Below are 23,845 nucleotides of genomic sequence, written 5' to 3' on the forward strand. Positions count from 1 at the left end.
TTGCCCATCCCTCGCTTGCTGGCGAGGATTCCAACGGGAGCTCACCATGCATACCTCGAAACCTCCCAATACAGAAAAGTGGTTCGGAGTCATGGTGAGGTCAGAATAGGAGAATCCAGGTCTTTGTCTCTTGCAGCAGATGGATGTGACTTTGAATGGTCTGCTGAAATACATTACGACTAATTCTCTTTCTCTGGTTTCTGCACATTATTAATGCCACACTTTGGCAGATGCTTTCTTTTTAGGTTCTAGTTCAGCTAATTATCTGTAAGTTGTTTTTGTGATTTGTACACATCAGTATTTCTACTGACTACTTAAAATTGTACCAAATTAGGGAGATTCAATTTATTTGCAGAGCTCCCTTTTTTGTACTTTGTGGATCTAATTTTGTTGGACTAATTTTGTCCAAATTTTAAAAAAATACAATTTGGTGATATATTTGAAAAAATGGCGGTAGAATGAGTGTCATATTTTCAGTGGGAGATTGAGTTCTCAAGAGTAACTATCTTTGACAACTTTGATGATTTTGTTTCGTGCATGTGAGAGAACAAGATCAAGATAGGGAATCAAACACTTTTCCACTTCTTGACATTCTATTAAATATCAAGCACTCCCTGATCAAGTGTAGAATGGCAAGCTCCTGAGTAAATCTCACTTTACTCAAACCAAAGAGTGTTCCTTAAGCTTGACCCTAGAAGACCTCCATCACCTTTTACATTCATTTAACTTAGTCTTGTTTATTCCCCACATGAGCTCTCTTGGTGAGATTGCCTAACTGAAATTTATTTGTGTTGAATTTTGATTAGTTTTGGGTGGTGGACCAATGCTCGTGAGACTGCCCACGACTTTTTTCACATAGAACCCTTCCAGCTGGCAGAGTGAGGAGAATTTTATCCTATCAGTCTGGACTTGATTTAAGCCACATCCCAGAGGTAAAGGACAGTAAGAACATAAGAACATAAGAAATAGGAGCAGGAGTAGGCAATACGGCCCCTCGAGCCTGCTGTGCTATTCAGTCAGATCATGGATGATCCTCGACCTCAACTCTACTTTCCCGCACGATCGCCGTATCTTTGATTACCCTAGAGTCCAAAAATCTATCCATCTCAGCCTTGAATATATTCAATGATTGAGCATCCACAGCCCTTTGGGGTAGAAAATTCCAAAGATTCACAACCCTCTGAGTGAAGAAATTCCTCCTCATCTCAGTCTTGAATGGCTGACCCCTTATCCTGCGATTATGCCCCCTAGTTCTAGACTCTCCAGCCAGGGGAAACAATCTCTCAGCATCTACCCTATCAAACTCCCTCATAATCTTATATGTTTCAATGAGATCACCTCTCGCTCTTCTAAACTCGAGAGTATAGACTCATTCTACTCAACCTCTCTTCATAGGACAACCCTCTCATCCCAGGAATTAATCTAATGAACCGCCGTTGCACCACCTCTAAAGTAAGTATATCCCTCCTTAGATAAGGAGGCCAAAACTGTACCCAGTACTCTGATCTCACCAATGCCCTGTACAACTGTAGTAAGACTTCCTAACTCTTGTACTCCAACCCCCTTGCAATAAAGGCCAACATGCCATTTGCTTTCCTAATTGCCCACTGTACCTGCATACTAACGTTTTGTGTTTCTTGTACAAGGACACCCAAGTCTCTCTGAACACCAACATTTAATAGTTTATCACCATTTAAAAAATATTCCTTTTTTCAATTCTTCCTACCAAAGTGAATAACCTCACATTTCCCCACCTTCCTCCACTGGGACCGTTCCAGAATCTAGAGAATTTTTGAAGATCATAACCAATGCATCCACTATCTCTGCAGCCACCTCTTTTAGATCCCTCGGATGTAGGCCATCAGGTCTTGGGGGTTTGTCGGCTTTTAGTCCCATTAGTTTGTCCAGTACATTTCCTCCAATGATATTAATTGTTTTTAATTCCTCACTCTCATTTACCCATTGGTTCCCCACTATTTTTGTTATGCTTTTTGTGTCTTCTACTGTGAAGACATGCAAAATATTTGCTTAATGTATCTGCCATTTCCTGATTTCCCCATTATAATTTCTCCTGTCTCAGCCTCTAAGGGACCAACATTTACTTTTGCTACTCTCTTCCTTTATACATACTTGTAGAAGCGCTTACAATTCGTTTTTATCTTTCTTGCTAGTTTACTTTCATAGTCTATTATCTCCCTTTTTATCAATTTTTTGATCGTCCTTTGTTGGTTTCTAAAACTCTCCCAATCCCCAGGCTTATTACCCTCTTGGCAACATTATAGGCCTCTTCTTTCAATCTGATACTCTCTTTAACTTCTTTAGTTAGCCAAGGGTGGATCACTTTTCTCCTGGAGTTTATATTTCTCAATGGAATGTAAATTTGTTGAGAATATTGAAATATTTCTTTAAATGTTTGCCATTGCTTTTCAACTGTCAAACCCTTTAATCTAATTTCCTAATCTACCTTTGACAACTCGCCCCTCATACCTATGTAATTGGTTTTATTTAAGTTTAAGACTCTAGTTTCTGACTTAAGTACATTGCTTTCAAACTCAATGTTAGTTTCTATCATATTATGATCGCTCCTCCCCAGAGGTTCCTTTACTGTGAGATCACTAATTAACCCTATCCCATTACACAATACAAGATCTAAAATAGCCTGTTCCCTGGTTGGTTCCATGACATATTGCTGTAGGAAACCATCTCAAATACATTCCATGAACTCGTCTTCCAAACTACCTTTACCAATTTGATTTGCCAAGTCTATATACAGACTAAAGTCACCCATGATTACTGCATTACCTTTGTTACAAGCTCCTATTATTTCATGATTAATACTCTGTCCAATGGTATTGCTACTATTAGGGGGCCTATAAACTACTGTCACCAGTGTTTTCTGCCCCTTATTATTTCTTATTTCCACCCATACCGATTCCACATCCTGATCCTCTGAGCCAGTGTGGACATTGACAGTGTGTCAATCTCCTGCAGAACCCAGTCCCCCCATTAAGAATGCCAGAAGTGACAACCTCAATTTCAGAGTATATTTATCAGGTATGGTGCTGTGGTGGTCATGGTACTAGACTGGTAGCCCAGGGATTATGGGCTCAAATCCCAGCATGGCAAATTTCAAAACTGACTTCAATAAATCTGGTAATTTGTAGCTTGCTCCAAGGAAAAAGACCATGAAAGTTAAATAGAAATTGTTGGGACTACACAGCAGGTCCACACACCTGTTGAAAGAACATACAGGTATACATTTTGGATGTAACTCTTCATCAGAACCGTGAAAGTTGTAAAAACCCAACTGTTTCACTCATGTCCTTCAAGGAAGGGAACCTTCCACCTGTACGTGGTCTGTCCTACATGTAACTCTAGCTCACACATTGGCCCAGAATTTGCTGCCAAAGCAATGGCAAGTTTAATGCACATACCATTATAAATTTGTAAATCATCCAGCAACTTGTGCCGAGGGAATCGCCACGAGTTGCTGGATGATTTGTGCCACTCCGCTGTTAGCCTTGTGAAAATGGCAGCTTGCCCTAACCTCCCAGTGAGTTTCATGAAGTTGCTGCATTTGCACATTAATTGCCAGTTAAACTCGCCAGAAAGTTAAGTCTAGTAATTAATAGTGCAAGTACCCCTTTAACGATGTGATAATTGTTAATGACTGCCAATCAAACCCTAGCCCAGAAAGTGAACAACTTAAACTGTGCAGTCTCATTCCTTCAGGTTGTAAATTGTTGGAGATTTTAAAAATGTAAAATTTTAAAAATTTTTCTTACTTTTCCTTTCTGTCTCTTTTTTCTCTCTCTCTTAATCCAATCTTTCTTTCCCTCTCCTTATTTCTCTTTCTGTACCTGATTTGACATTGAAGTCACCCACTCTAATTCACCCTCCTTCTCAGTCCTTCCTCTCTTTATTTCTCAATCCTTAAATCTCATTGGTTAAGGAGATACATTGTAGGCCCTGCCGTTCATTAAGGTCCCTGATGCCCTTGCTATGCTCACACGTCCAGCAATTTACAGGGTAAACAAATTTTGAGCTGAAGGGTGTAGAAAAAAGTGTAACTAACTGGGCACGCTCTGCTCCAGCAAATTCTAGACCAATGTGGTTCACTCTTAATGTCCTCTGAAGTAGCCTAGTCAGCCACTAAGGTGTATAAACAATTGATAAATAGTAGAAAGGCCTACCATCACCTTCTCAGAGAAACTATGGATGGGCAATAATATGGCCTTGCCAGTGTAGCCCAAATCCTGAGAACAAATTTAAAAAATACATTTCTAAATATTCAAAAAACACAGCTTAACTCATTTGTCCAAAATTTTGATATCCAAGTCCAGCTTATCCTGTTCCTTGACTTTATTCTCTATCATCTTTACTTATGGTTTGTTTGGAGGATTTCACTTACACTTAAATATGTAAGGCAACACTGTCTTGAGAGTTAATGTTAGCAATCATGTAATACTTACAGTGCAATGGTTATTTTGGCCTTGGCTCTCTTTTTGCTGGAGTTATTCCAAGCTCACATTTTCCACAGTTGATCGATATAGACTACCTGCAGCTCCAAGAAATTGTGTAGGAAGGTAATTTTTTTTAAAGATCTTAGCTCATGCACCTTGATGCTGAAAAAAAATCCAGCAACTACAAGACCATCCTGGGATATCCAGAATTTTGAGACTGAAAGTCACCCACCCTTGCTCACATTCTCACTTGCTTCCCTGACTCCCTTCACCTGGACAGTGTGATGTTCGAAGCAACCTAGAAATGTTGCTTCAATCATATGATATTTCCACAAAATATTTTTCACATTTGTTGCAGATGGTATTATCACATTCTGATTATGAGAACTATTATCCTGTGAAAAGCCTTTTGAATTTAATGTTCAGATTGTTAACATTCTAAATACATCAAAAAGAAGAGTAATTAGCACTCTCACTGTCTCCAGCTGCAGTGCAATTAACCTGGGAAAGAATATTGTATAACGTTAAACCTATCTTGTCTTTAGCTCTTTACGTAATTCTTTGTCACTCAATTTAGCATGTGATATGAACATATTGCACAATGAAGGTCTACGACACTTGGAAGCTATAAGGTCAATCCACTCATTTATGGGATATAAATCCCATCCCACAGATCTTCCGAAAGTGTTCTCTATGTCCGGTTCTGTAACTCCTATAAAGTGAGCCTAGTCCTGTCACTGTTCAAATGCTGTTTCCTTTCAGGTTTCCCCCTGCGAGAAATGCCGCTGTGAGCCCAATGGGGAAGTGCACTGTTCCGTAGCAGAATGCGCTCAGGTTGAATGTGTGGATCCAGTATACGAACCAGATCAGTGCTGCCCTATCTGCAAAGATGGTATGTGCTTTCTAAATGTAGCCGAAAAATTTTAATTTTTCCTAAACCATGCATAACTGGCAAATTAAACATCAAATACTGTATATAAGCTAATTGTAAATGAGAAATTTCTTCGATAATTGATTATTATGTTTTATAGTGCATATTTTGTCATCATGTGGTATTATTATGATTCAGGCTCTCCCACAACACTTTATTTATGTTCACATCAAAAGATAGTTTACTTAGGAATACTCACATGATAATGCTGTGTACTGAGTGACTGGGTTAGCTTGCTACAGGATTATCTATGACTCTTTTACTGAGTTATTTTACACAGAACTTCCACATGTGCTGCCTACCATGCATGTGTCCTCTTCGATAGGCAGAAAAACATCAGGCTGTCAGACTATATAGTTCAGGCTACAGTACCAGTTGAATTTATGGCAAGAAGCAAAATGCAAATGCAGCAGAACAAGGTTAAACCTACACACAACCGATTTCTTGATTTGAAGAAAAAACAAATCTCTCAAGAATGTTAAAATCTGTTTTAAGAATCTTTAATCTGAATCCTTTGATGAGCTTTTATGTGGGTGAAGCCTCTTTCTCACTAACAAATTGTGGAAATACGGTTGAACTGAGTGAACTGAAGGACAAGGAGTGTGAGCAGCCAAATATATTGTTTCCAAACTGTTTCTCACACTTCAGATCAAATCAGGCCTTTTTCCAATTGGCAGGTGTCTATCCCAATTCTTTCTCAACAGGCAATATTAATTACTTCTTTTGCCCAAGTGGATGGACAGCTGATTCTTGTTATTTGGAGAGTATTTAAGTCAGTCATCAGGCAAAGCCTATTGAAATGTTGTATGTGGTATGGCACCTTGCTTAATAGTGGTGATGATCATAGACAATTAGCTGCAATCTGCCCTTAACCAGTAATATAATTTCACTTTAATCACAGATCCCAAGGCAAAGGATACAGGAAGTCCAAGCAGCCAAAATTCTTTTTTAAGATTGTCGCCCACTGACCTAGTTAAACTTCATATGAAATGCGATGATATAGAAATATTTTAGAACGTGACGCATGATTGAGTTTGCATTCTATCACAAATTCCATGTATTTATCCATAAGGAATATATTAAACAAAATAATGAAAGAGGAGTGGCCAGGATATTACCATTCCTTTTTTATTATAATTTCATTCTTATTATATTTTGCAATCTAGGAACATTAAGGATGCTCAGAATTCACCAATGCCTAAATCCTAACAATGATACATAAACAAGTGATCAGTTTATGACTGAGGTATAGTTCCTAAATTTGGGATGAACATTTTGGGATGGACATAGTCACATTGAAATGAGTTTTAAAAAAACATTAACTGTTATAGATAGACTTTGTTCAAAGGGATTTCTTACCACATCTCCCAAGTGCATTTTTCAGCAAATTGCCAAAAACACAATGCAGGCAACATCCATGGGCTGGACTATCTTGCATTCATCAGCAATGACGACAATGAAGATTGAGGGTGGACCTAAGATAAATAGGGAACTTTAAAAAAAACTGTTTTTTGTATCAGCAAGTTCACTATAGATTGTTAATTTGGAGGATTGAAAGTCTGATTGGTTTGTTTGTTTCTTTTCACCTCCTCCTTCTCCAGTGCGATGCCTCCCTTGATCCATTCTCCCACTCAACACTATTCCTTAGCATGCCTTCTTTCTGTCACTGTACTAGGTTCGAGTCCCTTTCAAACTAACCCATGGTCTCCTTCTGTGCCTCCATTAAATATTCTCTGCCATACCTATCTTTCCCAGAGCAGTAACACCAACTTTCTCACCCTCCGTATTGGAGGACCATCTTGCCTGCTCACTCCTTAGTGGTTACCTTTTCTAATTGCCTTGCCATTCTGCCCTCACCAGCGGACCATCAATCACCAACCCATTCTTTCACCTTCCAGAATGCTCCTTCGTTAAAAGGCCTCTGCCATTGATAACCTCATTATTGATGAATCTAATGACATCCTAGTGCTGAAAGAAACCTGTCATTATGGGAATGATCCTTCCTCCTCACCAAGGCCTCCCTGCCTGGCTATACATTCTGTCACTTGCCTAACACAAACTGCCATGGCAGTGCTGTAGTCTTATTGCTAAGCCCACTTTGGCCTCCCCTATTCCTCTGGTACCTTTTTGTTTAATTCTTTTTTAGGATTTGTGCGATGCTGGCAAGGCCACGTTTATTATCCATCCTTAGTTGCCCTGACAATCTAGTAACTTTCATGGTCATTTTTTCTGGTGCTAGCCTACAAATTATCAAATTCAATTTCACAAATTTCCATAGTGGGATTTGAACTAACAACCTCCAGCTTACTAGTCCAGTACAATATCCACTACACTACCTTCTTTGAATACCTCACCCCCTTCCACCCCTCCTACTTCTAATTCAAAATCCTTGTTTTGTACTATCTTGCCAAGCCACATACAAACTTCATTGTCAAAATGTCTCCCCTCCTTTCTCCCTTAGCTTAGGTCCTATCCTCATTCAATGTCATCATTCACATAAACTCTGTACCCATTACTACCCCCTTGACCTCCTCATCTTCCATTACATTTCAGCTGCCAAGGTTTTGATCACTAATGAAACTATTTGACCATTTGCTTATCTCCTTTGCAATCCCCATTCTTTTACTTTCCTGCAACATCACTAGTCTCACCGTCTGCCCATGGGAAAGAAGTTCTCACCCAACTCGCTCACTAATTCACTCTCAAATTCTCAACTCCCTCTCCTCAGCCCCTCCAACTGTCACCACACCTCATCTACTGTTGACCTGTTAAGCTGCAATCTTGCCTCTGCCTTTCTCATTGCCACCAAATCACTCACCATCTCTCACCAATACTGTTCCTCATGGCACAGTCTCCATTTTTACTCCCTCAAGTCAGAGGGCCTCAAACTCGTGGATAGCACGTTTAGCGAGTTGGTCACACCGCAGGTAAAGGGTATACAGGCAGGAAGTGAATGGGTGACCACCAGGAAGAGTAAGAGATGCAGGCAGGTAGTGCAGGGGTCCCCTGTGGCCATCCCCCTCTCAAACAGATATGCCACTTTGGATGCTGTTGGGGGGGATGACTTATCAGGGGAAGGCAGCAGCAGCCAACTTCCTGGCACCACGGGTAGCTCTGCTGCACAGGCTGGGAGGAAAAAGAGTGGCAGAGCTATAGTGATAGGGGACTCAATTGTAAGGGGAATAGACAGGCGTTTCTGCGGCCGCAACCGAGACTCCAGGATGGTGTGTTGCCTCCCTGGTGCAAGGATCAAGGATGTCTCGGAGCGGCTACAGAACATTTTGGAGGGGGAGGGCGAACAGCCAGCTGTCGTGGTGCACATAGGCACCAACGATATAGGTAAAAAAGGGGATGAGGTCCTAAAAGCAGAATATAGGGAGTTAGGAGGTAAATTAAAAAATAGGACCTCAAAGGTAGTAATCTCAGGATTGCTGCCAATGCCACGTGCTAGTCAGAGTAGAAATAGGAGGATATTTCAAATGAATACGTGGCGAGAGGAATGGTGCAAGGGGGAGGGATTCAAATTCCTGGGACACTGGAAACGGTTCTGGGGGAGGTGGGACCAGTACAAACCGGATGGTCTGCACCTGGGCAGGGCCGGGACCGCTGTCCTAGGAGGAGTGTTTGCTAGTGCTGTTGGGGAGGGTTTAAACTAAAGTGGCAGGGGGTTGGGAACCTGAGCAGGGAGAGAGAGGAAAGCGTAACGGGAAGGGACAGAAGGTATGGAGTAATAGGTAAAGTGTTAAAAAAGGAAAAAGCAGGAACTAAGCGTCACAAAACAGATTTGAAAGTTCTTTATCTGAATGCACGTAGCATTCGTAATAAAATGGACGAGTTAACGGCACAAATAACTACGTATGGGTATGATCTTGTGGCCATTACAGAAACATGGCTGCAGGGTGACAACGACTGGGAATTAAATATGCCAGGGTATTTAACAATCAGGAAGGACAGGCAGGAAGGAAGGGGAGGTGGGGTGGCTATGTTAATAAAGGAAGGAATCACTGTAATACAGAGAAATGATATTGGGACAAAGCATCAAGATAATGAAACAGTTTGGGTGGAGATAAGGAATAATAAGGGAAAAAAAACATTAGTGGGCGTAGTATATAGGCCTCCTAATAGTTGCAACTCTGCTGGAAGAAGTATTAATCAGGAGATAGTCGGGGCATGTAATAAGGGAACAGCCATAATTATGGGGGATTTTAATTATCATATTAACTGGACAAATCAAATTGGGCAGAGCAGCCTTGAGGACGAGTTCATTGAGTGCATCAGGGATGGATTTCTTGAGCAGTATGTAACTGATCCTACAAGGGGGCAGGCAACCTTGGACCTGGTCCTGTGTAATGAGTCAGGATTAATTAATAATGTCCTAGTTAAGGATCCCCTTGGAACGAGCGACCACAACATGGTTGAATTCCATATCCAATTAGAGGGTGAGAAGGTTGATTCTCAAACAAGCGTACTGAGCTTGAATAAAGGAGACTATGATGGTATGAGAGCGGAATTGATTAAAGTGGACTGGGAAAATAGATTAAAGGGTAAGACGGTACATGAGCAGTGGTGTTCATTTAGGGAGTTATTTTACAACTTTCAAAATAAATATATTCCACTGAGGAAAAAAGGGTGTAAAAGAAATGACAGCCATCCGTGGCTAAGTAAAGAAATCAAGGATAGTATCCGACTAAAAACAAGGACATATAAGGTAGCCAAACTTAGTGGGAGGATAGAAGATTGGGAATTCTTCAAAAGACAGCAAAAAGTAACTAAAGGATTGATTAAGAAAGGGAAGTTAGATTATGAAAAGAAATCAGCAAAAAATATAAAAACAGATAGCAAGAGTTTCTATAGTTATATAAAAAGAAAAAGGGTGGCTAAGGCAAACGTAGGTCCCTTAGAGGATGAGACCGGGAAATTAATGGTAGGAAACATGGAGATGGCAAAAATGCTGAACAAATATTTTGTTTCAGTCTTTACAGTAGAGGACACTAAGAATATCCCAACACTGGACAAACAGGGGACTCTCGGGGGGGAGGAGCTAAATACGATTAAAATCACTCAGGAGATGGTACTCAGTAAAATAATGGGACTCAAGGCGGATAAATCCCCTGGACCTGATGGCTTCCATCCTAGGGTCTTGAGGGAGGTGGCAGTAGGGATTGTGGATGCTTTGGTGATAGTTTTCCAAAATTCCCTGGACTCAGGAGAGGTCCCGGCAGATTGGAAAACTGCTAATGTAACACCGTTATTGAAAAAGGGTAGTAGGCAGAAGGCTGGAAATTATAGGCCAGTTAGCTTAACATCTGTGGTGGGTAAAATTTTGGAGTCTATTATTAAGGAGACAGTAACGGAACATTTAGATAAGCATCATTTAATAGGACAAAGTCAGCATGGCTTTATGAAGGGGAAGTCATGTCTGACAAATTTGCTTGAGTTCTTCGAGGATATAACGTACAGGGTGGATAAAGGGGAACCAGTGGACATAGTGTATTTAGACTTCCAGAAGGCATTCGACAAGGTGCCACATAAAAGATTATTACTTAAGATAAAAAATCACGGGATTGGGGGTAATATTCTGGCATGGGTGGAGGATTGGTTATCGAACAGGAAGCAGAGAGTTGGGATAAATGTTTCATATTCGGACTGGCAACCAGTAACCAGTGGTGTTCCACAGGGGTCGGTGCTGGGTCCCCAACTCTTTACAATCTATATTAACGATTTGGAGGAGGGGACCGAGTGCAACATATCAAAATTTGCAGATGATACAAAGATGGGAGGGAAAGTAGAGAGTGAGGAGGACATAAAAAACCTGCAAGGGGATATAGACAGGCTGGGTGAGTGGGCGGAGATTTGGCAGATGCAATATAATATTGGAAAATGTGAGGTTATGCACTTTGGCAGGAAAAATCAGAGAGCAAGTTATTTTCTTAATGGCGAGAGACTGGAAAGTACTGCAGTACAAAGGGATCTGGGGGTCCTAGTGCAAGAAAATCAAAAAGTTGGTATGCAGGTGCAGCAGGTGATCAAGAAAGCCAACGGAATGTTGGCTTTTATTGCTAGGGGGATAGAATATAAAAACAAGGAGGTATTGCTGCAGTTATATAAGGTATTGGTGAGACCGCACCTGGAATACTGCATACAGTTTTGGTCTCCATACTTAAGAAAAGACATACTTGCTCTCGAGGCAGTACAAAGAAGGTTCACTCGGTTAATCCCGGGGATGAGGGGGCGGACATATGAGGAGAGGTTGAGTAGATTGGGACTCTACTCATTGGAGTTCAGAAGAATGAGAGGCGATCTTATAGAAACATATAAGATTGTGAAGGGTCTTGATCGGGTGGATGCAGTAAGGATGTTCCCAAAGATGGGTGAAACTAGAACTAGGGGGCATAATCTTAGAATAAGGGGCTGCTCTTTCAAAACTGAGATGAGGAGAAACTTCTTCACTCAGAGGGTGGTAGGTCTGTGGAATTTGCTGCCCCAGGAAGCTGTGGAAGCTACATCATTAGATAAATTTAAAACAGAAATAGACAGTTTCCTAGAAGTAAAGGGAATTAGGGGTTATGGGGAGCGGGCAGGAAATTGGACATGAAGCTGAGTTCGGATCGGTCAATGCCCTGTGGGTGGCGGAGAGGGCCCAGGGGCTATGTGGCCGGGTCCTGCTCCGACTTCTTGTGTTCTTTAGATTTGTGGTTGGGATCAGATCAGCCATGATCTTATTGAATGGCGGAGCAGGCTCGAGGGGCCGATTGGCCTACTCCTGCTCCAATTTCTTATGTTCTTATGTTCTTATGTATCAGGTGCACAACCATTCTAGTCATTTGTCACCAGATATAGCTCAATCATATCAAGCATTCCCATACCTCCCTCTCCTTAGCAAAAATTGCCTACTACTCCAGGATCCCAGAGGTTAAAATCAACCCAAGGGTCATTTTCTCTCTGACTATTACCCCTTTCCTCACTCCCTCCAAACTCACTGTGAATACCAAGTGCAAAGAGTTCATAGATTTCTTTGTCTCTAAGATTGAGACCATCTATGCAACTGTTTCTGCTGCTGCCTCCTGTTGCGCTCACCTTACTGCTAACTTCCATCAATCTCCTGTCTACTCTATCCCAATCCTCCATCACTCTGCAGCTTTCCACCCATCCCCCTTTAGGATCTCTTCCACAAGACCCCCTTCCTGCTCCCTTGATCTCCTCCTCATTCAACTCTTGACCACTTAACTAGCCCTGCTAGTCACCATGAAGCTGACATTGTTAATGGCTCTCTTTCCTCGGATACTGTCCTTCCCTTTCAAAATTGCCATCGACACCCCTCTCCTCAAAAGACCAATCATCAACATCTGTAACCTCCTTTTCCTCATTAAGATCCACAGATGTGTCATCACCTCCGAACTCCTTGCCTAACTCTCTCAGAATTCCCCATTTGAATCCCTCCAGTCTGGTTTCTGCCCTTCTCACAACACCAAAACTGCTCCTATTAAAGTCACAAATGGCGTCCTCTGTGACTGGGATGTATTACATCAATTTGTTCTCCTTGACCACTGCACAGGTTTGATATGGTTGGCCATGTCATCCATTTCCAAAGCTTTCCCTCCACAGCTCCCTGGGACTGTTCTTGTGTAGTTTGACAACTATCTATCCAAACGTGGTCAGCAGAGCTCCAGCAATGGACAATCTTCTCATCCCTCTATGCTCCACTCAGATCAGTCCAAAAATGGCACTTGGGGGTTATAGGACCCCAACTTCTCGGGGCCGTTCCACCAACCAATGGTTGGCCCCAATGAACATTGTCATGACCTCAGCGATGGCGGCAACGGGGCGATAATTCACGAACCACCATTTTCGGGATGCTACTGCCCCTATTCCGCCGAGCATGAGGGTTGAAAAATTCAGCCCCATGAAGCATTGTTTGCTTGCTGTCAGTTTGTTCCCTTAGCTCTTTTCCTTTCCTGAAGGTGGTGAGTCATGGTCAGGGGACTGGTCCATGGGTCCTGCAGCCCTCTGTCAAGTGAGCATTCTTCTTGAGTGTCAGGATGCATTGAAGTCAAACCTCATCTTCTCCTCTTCTAGGATGAGGTCCTGCAGGCAGATTTTAAGGGGTTAGGAAAGAGATTAGGAAGCAGGACCTCAAAGATAGTAATGTCCAGATTACTCCCGGTGCTATGCGCTAGTGAGTATACAAATAGAGCAGATGGATGCATTGTTGGAGAGATGGTGCAGGAGGGAGGGCTTTAGATTCCTGGGGCATTGGGACCAGTTCTGGGGAAGGTGGGACCTGTACAGGCCGGACGGGTTGCACCTCAATGGAGCTGGGACCAATGTCCTCGTGGGGAGGTTCGCTAGTGCTGTGGGTTTAAACTAATTTGGCAGGGGGATGGGCACCAGGATGTAGCAGTGGAAAGGAGAAACAAGGAGCACGAAGGATCGCAGGAGAAAGATAGCACTAACGCAAGTAATAGTACAGTATTAGGTGGGATCAGACTAAGAGAGTGTACAAGAAAGTCTAAGACTGGTTTGCAGTGCATGTGTGTAAACGCACGAAGTGTAGCAATCAAGGTTGGAGAGCTGCAGGCAGAAATAGCCACAGAAATACGATGTCATGGCGATAACGGAGTCCTGGCTCAAAAAAGGGCAGGATTGGGTACAAAATATTCCTGGATACAAGGTGTTCAGGAAAGATAGGGAAGGAAAGATAGGAGTGGGGGGGGGTGCGGTGGCAGAATTGATTAAGGAGAATATTGCAGTACTGGAGAGAGAGGATGTGCTGTAGGGGTCAAGGACAGAATCTATTTGGTTAGAGTTAAGAAACAAAAGAGGTGCCATTACACTACTGGGTGTATTCTATAGACCACCAACTAATGGGAAGGATATAGAGGGGCAAATTTGCAGGGAAATTACAGAGAGGATCAAAAGCTATAGAACAGTGATAACTGGGGACTTCAACTATCCTAATATGGATTGGGATAATAATAATAATATAAGGGGCACAGAGAGAGAGGAATTTTTGAAATGTGTTCAGGATAACTTTCTTAACCAGTATGTTTCTGGCCCAATGAGAAAGGAGGCATTGCTGGACTTGGTTCTAGGGAATGAGGCGGGCCAAGTGGAGCAAATGTCAGTGGGGAAGCATTTAGGGAGCAGCGATCATAATATTATAAGATTTAGAATAGCTATGGAAAAGGACACGGACCTTAAAGTAAAAATACACAATTGGAGGAGGGCCAATTTCAATGGGATGAGAACAGATTGGCTCAGGTAAATTGGAATCAAAGATTGGCAGGCAAAACTGTAATTGAACAGTGGACGGCCTTTAAAGAGGAGATGGTTCGGGTACAGTCGAGGCGCATTCCCACAAGGCAGAAAGGCAGGGCAACTAAAGCCTGGATGATAAAAGAGATAGTGAGTAAGATGAAATGGGAAAAAAGGAGCATATGTCAGATGTCAGGTTGATAACACAAGTGAGAACCAGGCAGAATATAGATAGTTCAGAGGGGCAAAGAGAGATTATGAGAATAGACTGGTGGCCAACATAAAAGGGAATCCAGAAGTCTTCTACAGGCATGTAAACAGTAAACGGGTAGAAAGAGGACGGGTGGGGCTGATTAGGGACCATAAAGGAGATGTACTCATGGGGGCAGAGGGGATGGCCAAGGTACTAAATGAGTACTTTGCAGCTGTCTTTACCAAGGAAGAAGATGCTGCCAGAGTCCCAGTAAAGGAAGATATAGTTGAGATACTGGATGGGCTAAAAATTGATAAAGAAGAGGTACTAGAAAGGCTAGCTGTACTTAATGTAGATAAGTCACCCGGTCCGGATGGGATGCATCCTAGGTTGCTGAGGGAAGTAAGGGTGGAAATTGCAGAGGTACTGGCCATAATCTTTCAAACATCCTTAGATACAGGGGTGGTGCCAGAGGATTGGAGAATTGCAAATGTTACACCCTTGTTCAAAAAAGGGTGTAAGGATAAACCCAGCAACTATAGGCCAGTCAGTTTAACCTCAGTGGTGGGGAAACTTTTAGAAACGATAATCCAGGACAGAATTAACAGTCACTTGGACTAGTGTGGATTGATTAGAGAAAGCCAGCATGGATTTGTTAAAGGCAAATCGTGTTTAACTAACTTGTTAGAATTTTTTGATGAGGTAACAGAGAGGGTAATGCAGTTGAAGTGGTGTATATGGACTTTCAAAAGGCGTTTCATAAAGTGCCGCATGGTAGGCTTGTCATCAAGATTGTGGCCCTTGGAATAAAGGGGGCAGTAGCAACATGGATACAGAATTGGCTAAGGGACAGGAAACAGAGAGTAATAGTGAACGGCTGTTTTTTTTTGGACTGGAAGGAGGTGTACAGTGGGGTTCCCCAGGGGTCAGTGCTGGGACCACAGCTTTTCTTGATATATATATTAATGACTTGGACTTGGGTGTACAGGGCACAATTTCAAAACTTGCAGATGACACAAAACTTGGAAGGGTAGTAAACAGTGAGGAGGATAATGATAGACTTCAAGAGGATATAGACAAGCTGTAGGCACGGGCGGACATGTGGCAGATGAAATTTAACGCAGAAAAATGCAAGTGATACATTTCGGTAGGAAGAACGAGGAGAGGCAATATAAACTAGAGGACACAACTCTAAAAGGGGTATAGGAACAGGGAGATCTGGGGGTATATGTGCACGAATCGTTGAAGGTGGCAGGGCTGGTTGAGAAAACAGTTAAAAAAGCAAACGGGATCCTGGGCTTTATAAATAGAGGCATAGAATACAAAACTATGGAAGACATGATGAACCTTTATAAAACACTGGTTCGGCCACAACTGGAGTATTGTGTCCAGTTCTGGGCACTGTACTTCAGGAAAGATGTGAAGGCCTTAGAGAGGGTGCAGGCGAGATTTCTTAGAATGATTCCAGGTTTGAGGAACTTCAGTTATGAGAATAGACTGGAGAAGCTGGGGTTGTTCTCCTTGGTACAGAGACGGTTGCGAGGAGATTTAATGGAGGTATTCAAAATCATGAAGGGTCTAGACAGAGTAGATAGAGAGAAACTGTTCTCATTGGCGGAAGGGTCAATAACCAGAGGACATAGATTTAAGGTGGTTGGCAAAAGAGCCAAAGGTGACATGAGGGAAAACTTTTTTACGCAGCGAGTGGTTAGGATCCGGAATGCGCTGTCCGAGGGAATGGTGGAGGCAGATTCAATCATGGCCTTCAAAAGGAAACTGGATAAGTACTTGAAAGGAAAAAAATTGCAGGGCTACAAGGATAGGGCAGGAGAATGGGACTAGCTGGATTGCTCTTGCATAGAGCCGGCGCGGACTCGATGGGCCGAATGGCCTCCTTCCATGCTGTGACCTTTCTATGATTGTACGATTCTAATGTCCACCAATGTGCACTTTCCAGCATAGATCACTGAACAGTGATAGTTTGTATACCCAGCCCGGGAACACTGAGGTTAACTGTAACATTCCTGGCACCACCCCAGCTATAATTGGCTAATGTAGCACAGACCAGAGACCGAACAGGAAGGGGGATTCTGGTCTGTGTCACTCTGCACAACGCATTATCTCCATTAATGCTTTATATGGAAAGAGGTAGTGGCCAGATGCTCCACCCCTTTCAAGGTCTTGTGGAATTCCCACTGAAGTTATGGCAGGAGTGCCCTGAGAGGCAGCCTTTGGAGTGCTAAGATCAAAATGTATTTATTTCACTGTTCAAGTGGTTGTGTTCAATTTTATGAGTGTACAATGCAAGTCCACAAGAGAATTGTGTATTATGTGTTTGACTAAGGTGGAATGTATAAAAAGGACCTATTTAATTTGTTTTGCAGCACCGCACCCAAATGTAATGCAACACATACCTCGGGGCAGCTTCTTTCTACTTTCAGAAATGTCACAAAGCATTTATGTTAAGTAATGCCTTTAGTTACAATTTTTGTAATTTGTAACCGGCATGTTTTCGAAATCAGTACATCAAGACTTTCGCAACTTGCTGACTTTTTCTCCATCTCTGCAGACAGTGGAAATTAGTCAACTGAAATACACATACAACAATTATATAACTATTCACTTATTTACATGCAGGTGTTCTGTGACAAGTTGAATGTCACAAAGTAGTACAAGTGCACGAAGAGTAACAAAGTTACTAATTTCCTGCAATGCATAAAGGATTTGCTGGATAGTAAAATGTTTTGGAAATTGTACCTAATTTCCGTTGCTAACTGGCTACAGGATCCTGTAAAGTATACAGTTTCTGACTTAAGAGTACAGCTCCTGTTCCTGCATTTAAAAAGCATTCTTTCATTGATTTTGGTGGTCCCTAAAGAAGAACTAGCTCTATATTGCAAGGCTTAAAGAAACAAGAAGCAATGTGGCATTCATTATAATATGACTGCTGGGCCAGACCAGTTCTACGTTCGCCTCAGGACTTGGTCAGAACTGTTCCTGCTTTTCTGCCAGTCTGCAAACCACTACCCACCCTCCCTCTGGACTGGCCACATGAAGCTTTATATATTCTAAGGTAGGGACTTTCTATTGTTTAGTTGACAAGTACAAACCCATAACCATCACTTGAGTGTGCATTCGGGAAGTCTTTAATCAGTCAGCAATTACATGAAGGAAGCCATTAATTATTTAGTTGGACTATTAGAATTCAGGGTGCAAATTATGTAATTGAAGAAAATAATCAACCAGCTTTTACTAGAACAGCTGTTAATATTCCCTTAATTGCAGTAAAGTCTCATAACATAGACCATTATTATACAATACATTGCGATAATCACTATTCATTCTTAAAATAATCCAGCCCTAATAAGGAGTATTCTGAACTTGTGAAGGTGCCAAGACTAAAACCCCGTACTCCTGAGATTCAGTCTGGTATGGTTTATATCCTTGTTTTTTATTTCCTGTGAAGTCCTCTCCTGTTGCTTTCAGATACACATTCTCAGTCAGGAAACAAGCAGTTTCTCCTCACATATTGGATCTTACATGCTGATTTTCAGAAACTGTTGCTCTTATTACAGGTTCTTTTATGCCGTTCCAACTGTACTATTTAGGATGAAGACAGCCTTTAGTAAAAGCAGTACATTGTGCGTATGATCTATTTTTATTTACAAGACAAAAATTAATTGATCACCACAGAATTTTAATGCAATGAAACTGAAAAAAGACTGAAGCAGACTGCTAAGTAAATATACTGTAGAGCATTTTGAAAATGCCTTAAAGACACCTCTACGAACAAACGGAAATGATGGACAGGAAAAGACCAACTGGTCCATCTAGCCTGTTCCATAGAGTTGTGATGCCTTATGCATCATGATACAGACCCTCCTTACCCACCTGGAGCCACGTAATGTCCTGGAAGAGGCGAAAAAACAGATAAAATCCTAAACCAATCGGGGGAAAAAAATCTAATGGTAAGTATTTGGGAATGTTTGAGCTTTCTGATTTATTATAAAAATCAGAATAATGGCTTCGTTTTATTCATATTGTGAAGCTGTATTCTGTCACACAAACGCTATTTTAGTAAGTACACAGACCACTGAAAAAGCTGAGAGGATAACTGGGATGGGTCAGTGGAACTACCGCCGTGTGCTTGATTTTCCACCTTTACGATGTCAGAGGAATGAAGGCCAGCTAGACGTTGGCCTTATTTCTACAATGTTTTATAAAAAAACATTTCTCTTCTTGGGTATGACTGGAATTCTGTTCCTAGATGGGCAGAGTGCAGCCGTTTGTAGGCATGGGAGAGCCACAACAAAGATCATTTTATTGTCGAATTCCAGGGTCGGATGGAGTGAATAATATTTGAGGGGCAGGTCTTTAAATATTCATGTGTATGTTCAAAAAAACACAAAATTGATGAAAATGGATTTACCACTAGCTTCATACGTGACTGGCCACCCGAAGCAAAATATGGTTTAAAAAAGCAAAAATGCTTTCATTTGGAGTCATGAATTTCTTATTCAAACAACGATTTGATTGAAGTTCAAGATTTTCGGCTTTCATGAAACTGGGGCGCATCTCCGGCATAGCCAACACAAAGATGCACCCCTAACCGATCTACCAGCCTCCGCCAATTCTGAAGGGAGAGTTTTGTTGTGAACGGTCTTGGAGACCCCAGTAGAATGAAATGCTGCTAGAGACATTTTTTTTAATTTTCAAATTTGCCATCCTGACCTGTGCATTCAATCGATTGCATGGTCTTCTAGATTTTTAGGGCTGTATTTTCTTGATCCAGACTCTATAGGTTCAGAGAGGGACTTCTGCTCACTGCTCTGACCCTGCCATGAGCGCGGCCCAGTTTCCTGGGTCAGAACAGTTAAGTTTTCATGGCGGGATTCCTGTCAGCAAGCGGGACCCTGTCAATCTCACCAAGGAAAATCAAGTAGTTGCTGAAGTGGGAGTGTTGCTGCAGCACCTGAAGAGGCAGACGGCATCATTAAAAGGAGCCAAAGGGCCCTGGACATAACATTGACTGAGGCCTCAGCCAAGACTAAGGTCTTCAGTATGTAAGTGATTGGAGGGAGAGGAGATCTCTACTAAGCCCCATCTCCATTTTCCAAATTTGAGCCACTATGTGGCGGGGTCCCAGAAGCAGCAGAAACAGGGGCGAATGGGAGGGAAATTTACATGCAGCGAGGGTGGGAAGTTCAGATCGGAGCAGTGAGATAGGGATATTTCGGGCGGGATAGCAGAGGGAAATGCAGCCCTTAAATGCCCCTTTTCACAGCCAAAGCAATGCTGGACACTAGGGAGGAAGAGGCATCCCTAGTGTCCAGCATATTATATACCACCCCACTCCTGGCAGGATATCAGAAGGATGTAGAAGTTATCAGCACAGTGCAGCATGTCCTTAACCCTTTTCTACTCCCAGGCACCCAAATTATGCCAAAAAATTCTGCAGAAGCATGACAAGAAAGCTCAAGTGTCTGTCTACACAAAAAAGATTTGATCTTAACAGTGACTTTTTTTGAACACTGATTAAATGGCTTTGTGTATGAAATAGTGTTGATGTTAATTGGCTTTTTATTTTGTCAGTTGATTATAAATGGACTCCATTGTCTTAAAGATCCTATGGCCACATGACCTTTTGCTTTGCAAATACTGAAATTTCTTTTCTTTAATGATACCAACTCATTTGGCTTGTGCACTCGAAGCTCAGTATTGAGGATGACTCCACTTAAGTGCCATCACCGTGGTAACAGTTGCATTGTAAAATTACAATAATAGAGCCGGTTGCGTATGGGTGTAGGCAGGCCCTTGGGCAGTTGAGGTACTCCTCTCCCCTGATTTTCAACTCCTGGCTGGCTGTTTTTTTAGGTGCAAAACAGATGACTGAGGGTTGAATTTTCTCCCCACAAATTTTGATAATAGGGACAAGCATGATAATAGGTGACAATTTTACAACAAAGATATTTCCAACTAACGTTGTGCAAATGTGCAATTAATTAACAATATATAGCCAAACAGCTGCCACTCATAATATGTAAAATAAAAGAGATATTTGGAATTTGGTTCATAGTCATTAGATGAAAATTTGCCTGACACAGATAAATATGGTACTGGTGTGTAATAGATGCGCTGACATGGGTCACATAAAATGTGACAGAAATTATGGATGACTGAGGTCACACTGACCAGAGAAGGTTGTCAGGAATCTCTCAGCCCTACTTCAGAATGTTAGAGATCCTCCTTGTCTGTAATAAGGATGTATGTCCATTCTTTGACAAAGCCAGTGTTGATATCCCTGTGGAAGGTAAGGTTATGTAGCATGAAACACATTACAAAAAATTCTATACAATTTGGATGATCAGCACATACTGCCAATCATGCTCAGAATGAAGAAGACACTAACATTGCTGTTTGAGCCCAATGTTTGTTGCATAATTGCTTCATGTACTAGTTGTACCTGTGCTCAAAAGATAGTGTCAAGGGACCAGAAGCTATATGAGGTCTTAGACATGGGTCATCCAAAAGTAATCTTCTACAGGCTATTGGCATGTTCAAATAAGCTAGGCACACATGATTGGGAAATGACAAAGTCACAAATCAAACCAGAGAATTTAGCAATCAAGATTATTTTTTCGGCACCGCAGAGTACTTGCATATGGAAGGAATAAATCCCTTCATAGTTGATGCAGGTCATTGGATTGACTAACAGTGTCCATATCTCCATATAGGTATAGTCAGCAATGGTATAAAATTCATGACACATGGCCAACCGTTTCTTTACACACTTGGAGAAATGAAAGAACTGGCCAGGCTTCCAGAACAGTGCATCAGTCACTTGCTAAATGTTGGTGGACACAGTGCCGTGAACAATGTTAGCGCAGTCTACTACTGGTGCCTGGAAAACACAACAAGCTAATAATAATAGTAACTGCAGTTACTTCAGTATCCATCAGCTGTTGAAGTCACTAGAAATCCATCTAAACCTGGAGATAGCAATCCACAGATCTTTGTAATTATCTCCCTGGTGAGCCTAAACCTCGTAATGCACTGCACCTCCATTAAAACTAGGTACTTCATTCAGGGTCTTTTCTCCTGGGTATGCTTTTTCTGTGTGCTGGCATCTCTTCATTTTCCCTGCTCCCCCTCGGACAGCACAATCACTATGACTGATGTAAATGATGTTCCACAGTTTTTGCACTGTCTTTAGTCTGCAGTATTGTTAGGACTTGACCGAACTGGTGCTGGGTCGTATAACATTTAAAAGTTCCAAATATGCAGTGTTACTTCAGTTAATTGGATCCATCCATATCCCAGTAATTGGCTCATTTGATGTTTTATTTCACTGGCAGTAATCATTTATTACTATATTAAACAGTTACTGCCGTGTTAACAGCTCTTAAAGTGCCTGAATTTCGCCAGCATCAATTCCTATGGGAAGAAAGTAGATGGTAGATTTAAAACACTCAATGGGCAAAAGGGTAACTAGGGAGAGAGTAGGGCCTCTTAAGGATCAACAAGGTCATCTATGTGCGGAACCACAAGAGATGGGTGAGATCCTGAATGAATATTTCACATCGGTATTTACGGTTGAGAAAGGCATGGATGTTAGGGAACTTGGGGAAATAAATAGTGATGTCTTGAGGAGTGTACATATTACAGAGAGGGAGGTGCTGGAAGTCTTAACGCGCATCAAGGTAGATAAATCTCCGGGACCTGATGAAATGTATCCCAGGACGTTAAGGGAGGTTAGGGAGGAAATTGCGGGTCCCCTAGCAGAGATATTTGAATCATCCACCGCTACAGGTGAGGTGCCTGAAGATTGGAGGGTAGCAAATGTTGTGCCTTTGTTTAAGAAGGGCGGCAGGGAAAAGCCTGGGAACTACAGACCAGTGAGCCTGACATCTGTAGTGGGTAAGTTGTTAGAGGGTATTCTGAGGGACAGGATCTACAGGCATTTGGAGAGGCAGGGACTAATTAGGAACAGTCAGCATGGTTTTGTGAGAGGAAAATCATGTCTCACGAATTTGATTGAGTTTTTTGAAGGGGTAACCAAGAAGATAGATGAGGGCTGTGCAGTAGACGTGGTCTACATGGACTTCAGCAAAGCATTTGACAAGGTACCGCATGGTAGGTTGTTACATAAGGTTAAATCTCATGGGATCCAAGGTGAGGTAGCCAATTGGATACAAAATTGGCTTGACGACAGAAGACAGAGGGTGGTTGTAGAGGGTTGTTTTTCAAACTGGATGCCTGTGTCCAGCGGTGTGCCTCAGGGATCGGTGCTGGGTCCGCTGTTATTTGTTATTTATATTAATGATTTGGATGAGAATTTAGGAGGCATGGTTAGTAAGTTTGCAGATGACACCAAGATTGGTGGCATTGTGGACAGTGAAGAAGGTTATCTAGGATTGCAACGGGATCTTGATCAATTGGGCCAGTGGGCCGATGAATGGCAGATGGAGTTTAATTTAGATAAATGTGAGGTGATGCATTTTGGTAGATCGAATCGGGCCAGGACCTACTCCGTTAATGGTAGGGCGTTGGGGAGAGTTATAGAACAAAGAGATCTGGGAGTACAGATTCATAGCTCCTTGAAAGTGGAGTCACAGGTGGATAGGGTAGTGAAGAAGGCATTCAGCATGCTTGGTTTCATTGGTCAGAACATTGAATGCAGGAGTTGGGATGTCTTGTTGAAGTTGTACAGGGCATTGGTGAGGCCACACTTGGAGTACTGTGTACAGTTCTGGTCACCCTATTATAGAAAGGATATTATTAAACTAGAAAGAGTGCAGAAAAGATTTACTAGGATGCTACCGGGACTTGATGGTTTGACTTACAGGGAGAGGTTAGACAGACTGGGACTTTTTTCCCTGGAGAGTAGGAGGTTAAGGGGTGATCTTATCGAAGTCTATAAAATAATGAAGGGCATAGATAAGGTTGATAGTCAAAATCTTTTCCCAAAGGTAGGGGAGTCTATAACGAGGGGGCATAGATTTA

General features: G+C 42.0%; 1 protein-coding gene across 2 annotated transcripts in view; it reads left to right on the forward strand.

The window, feature by feature from the left end:
- vwc2 (von Willebrand factor C domain containing 2) overlaps window positions 1-23,845 on the forward strand; it is a 128,142-nt gene that overhangs the window by 34,989 nt on the left and 69,308 nt on the right. For both annotated transcript variants that reach the window (XM_068005246.1, XM_068005237.1), the window contains exon 3: window positions 5,226-5,355. In XM_068005246.1, coding sequence (XP_067861347.1) covers window positions 5,226-5,355 — 130 coding nt within the window. The remainder of the gene's footprint in view (window positions 1-5,225; window positions 5,356-23,845) is intronic.

The sequence above is a fragment of the Heptranchias perlo genome, chromosome 2, assembly GCF_035084215.1.
Source record: "Heptranchias perlo isolate sHepPer1 chromosome 2, sHepPer1.hap1, whole genome shotgun sequence".
In the NCBI taxonomy this organism is placed as follows: Eukaryota; Metazoa; Chordata; class Chondrichthyes; order Hexanchiformes; family Hexanchidae; genus Heptranchias; species Heptranchias perlo.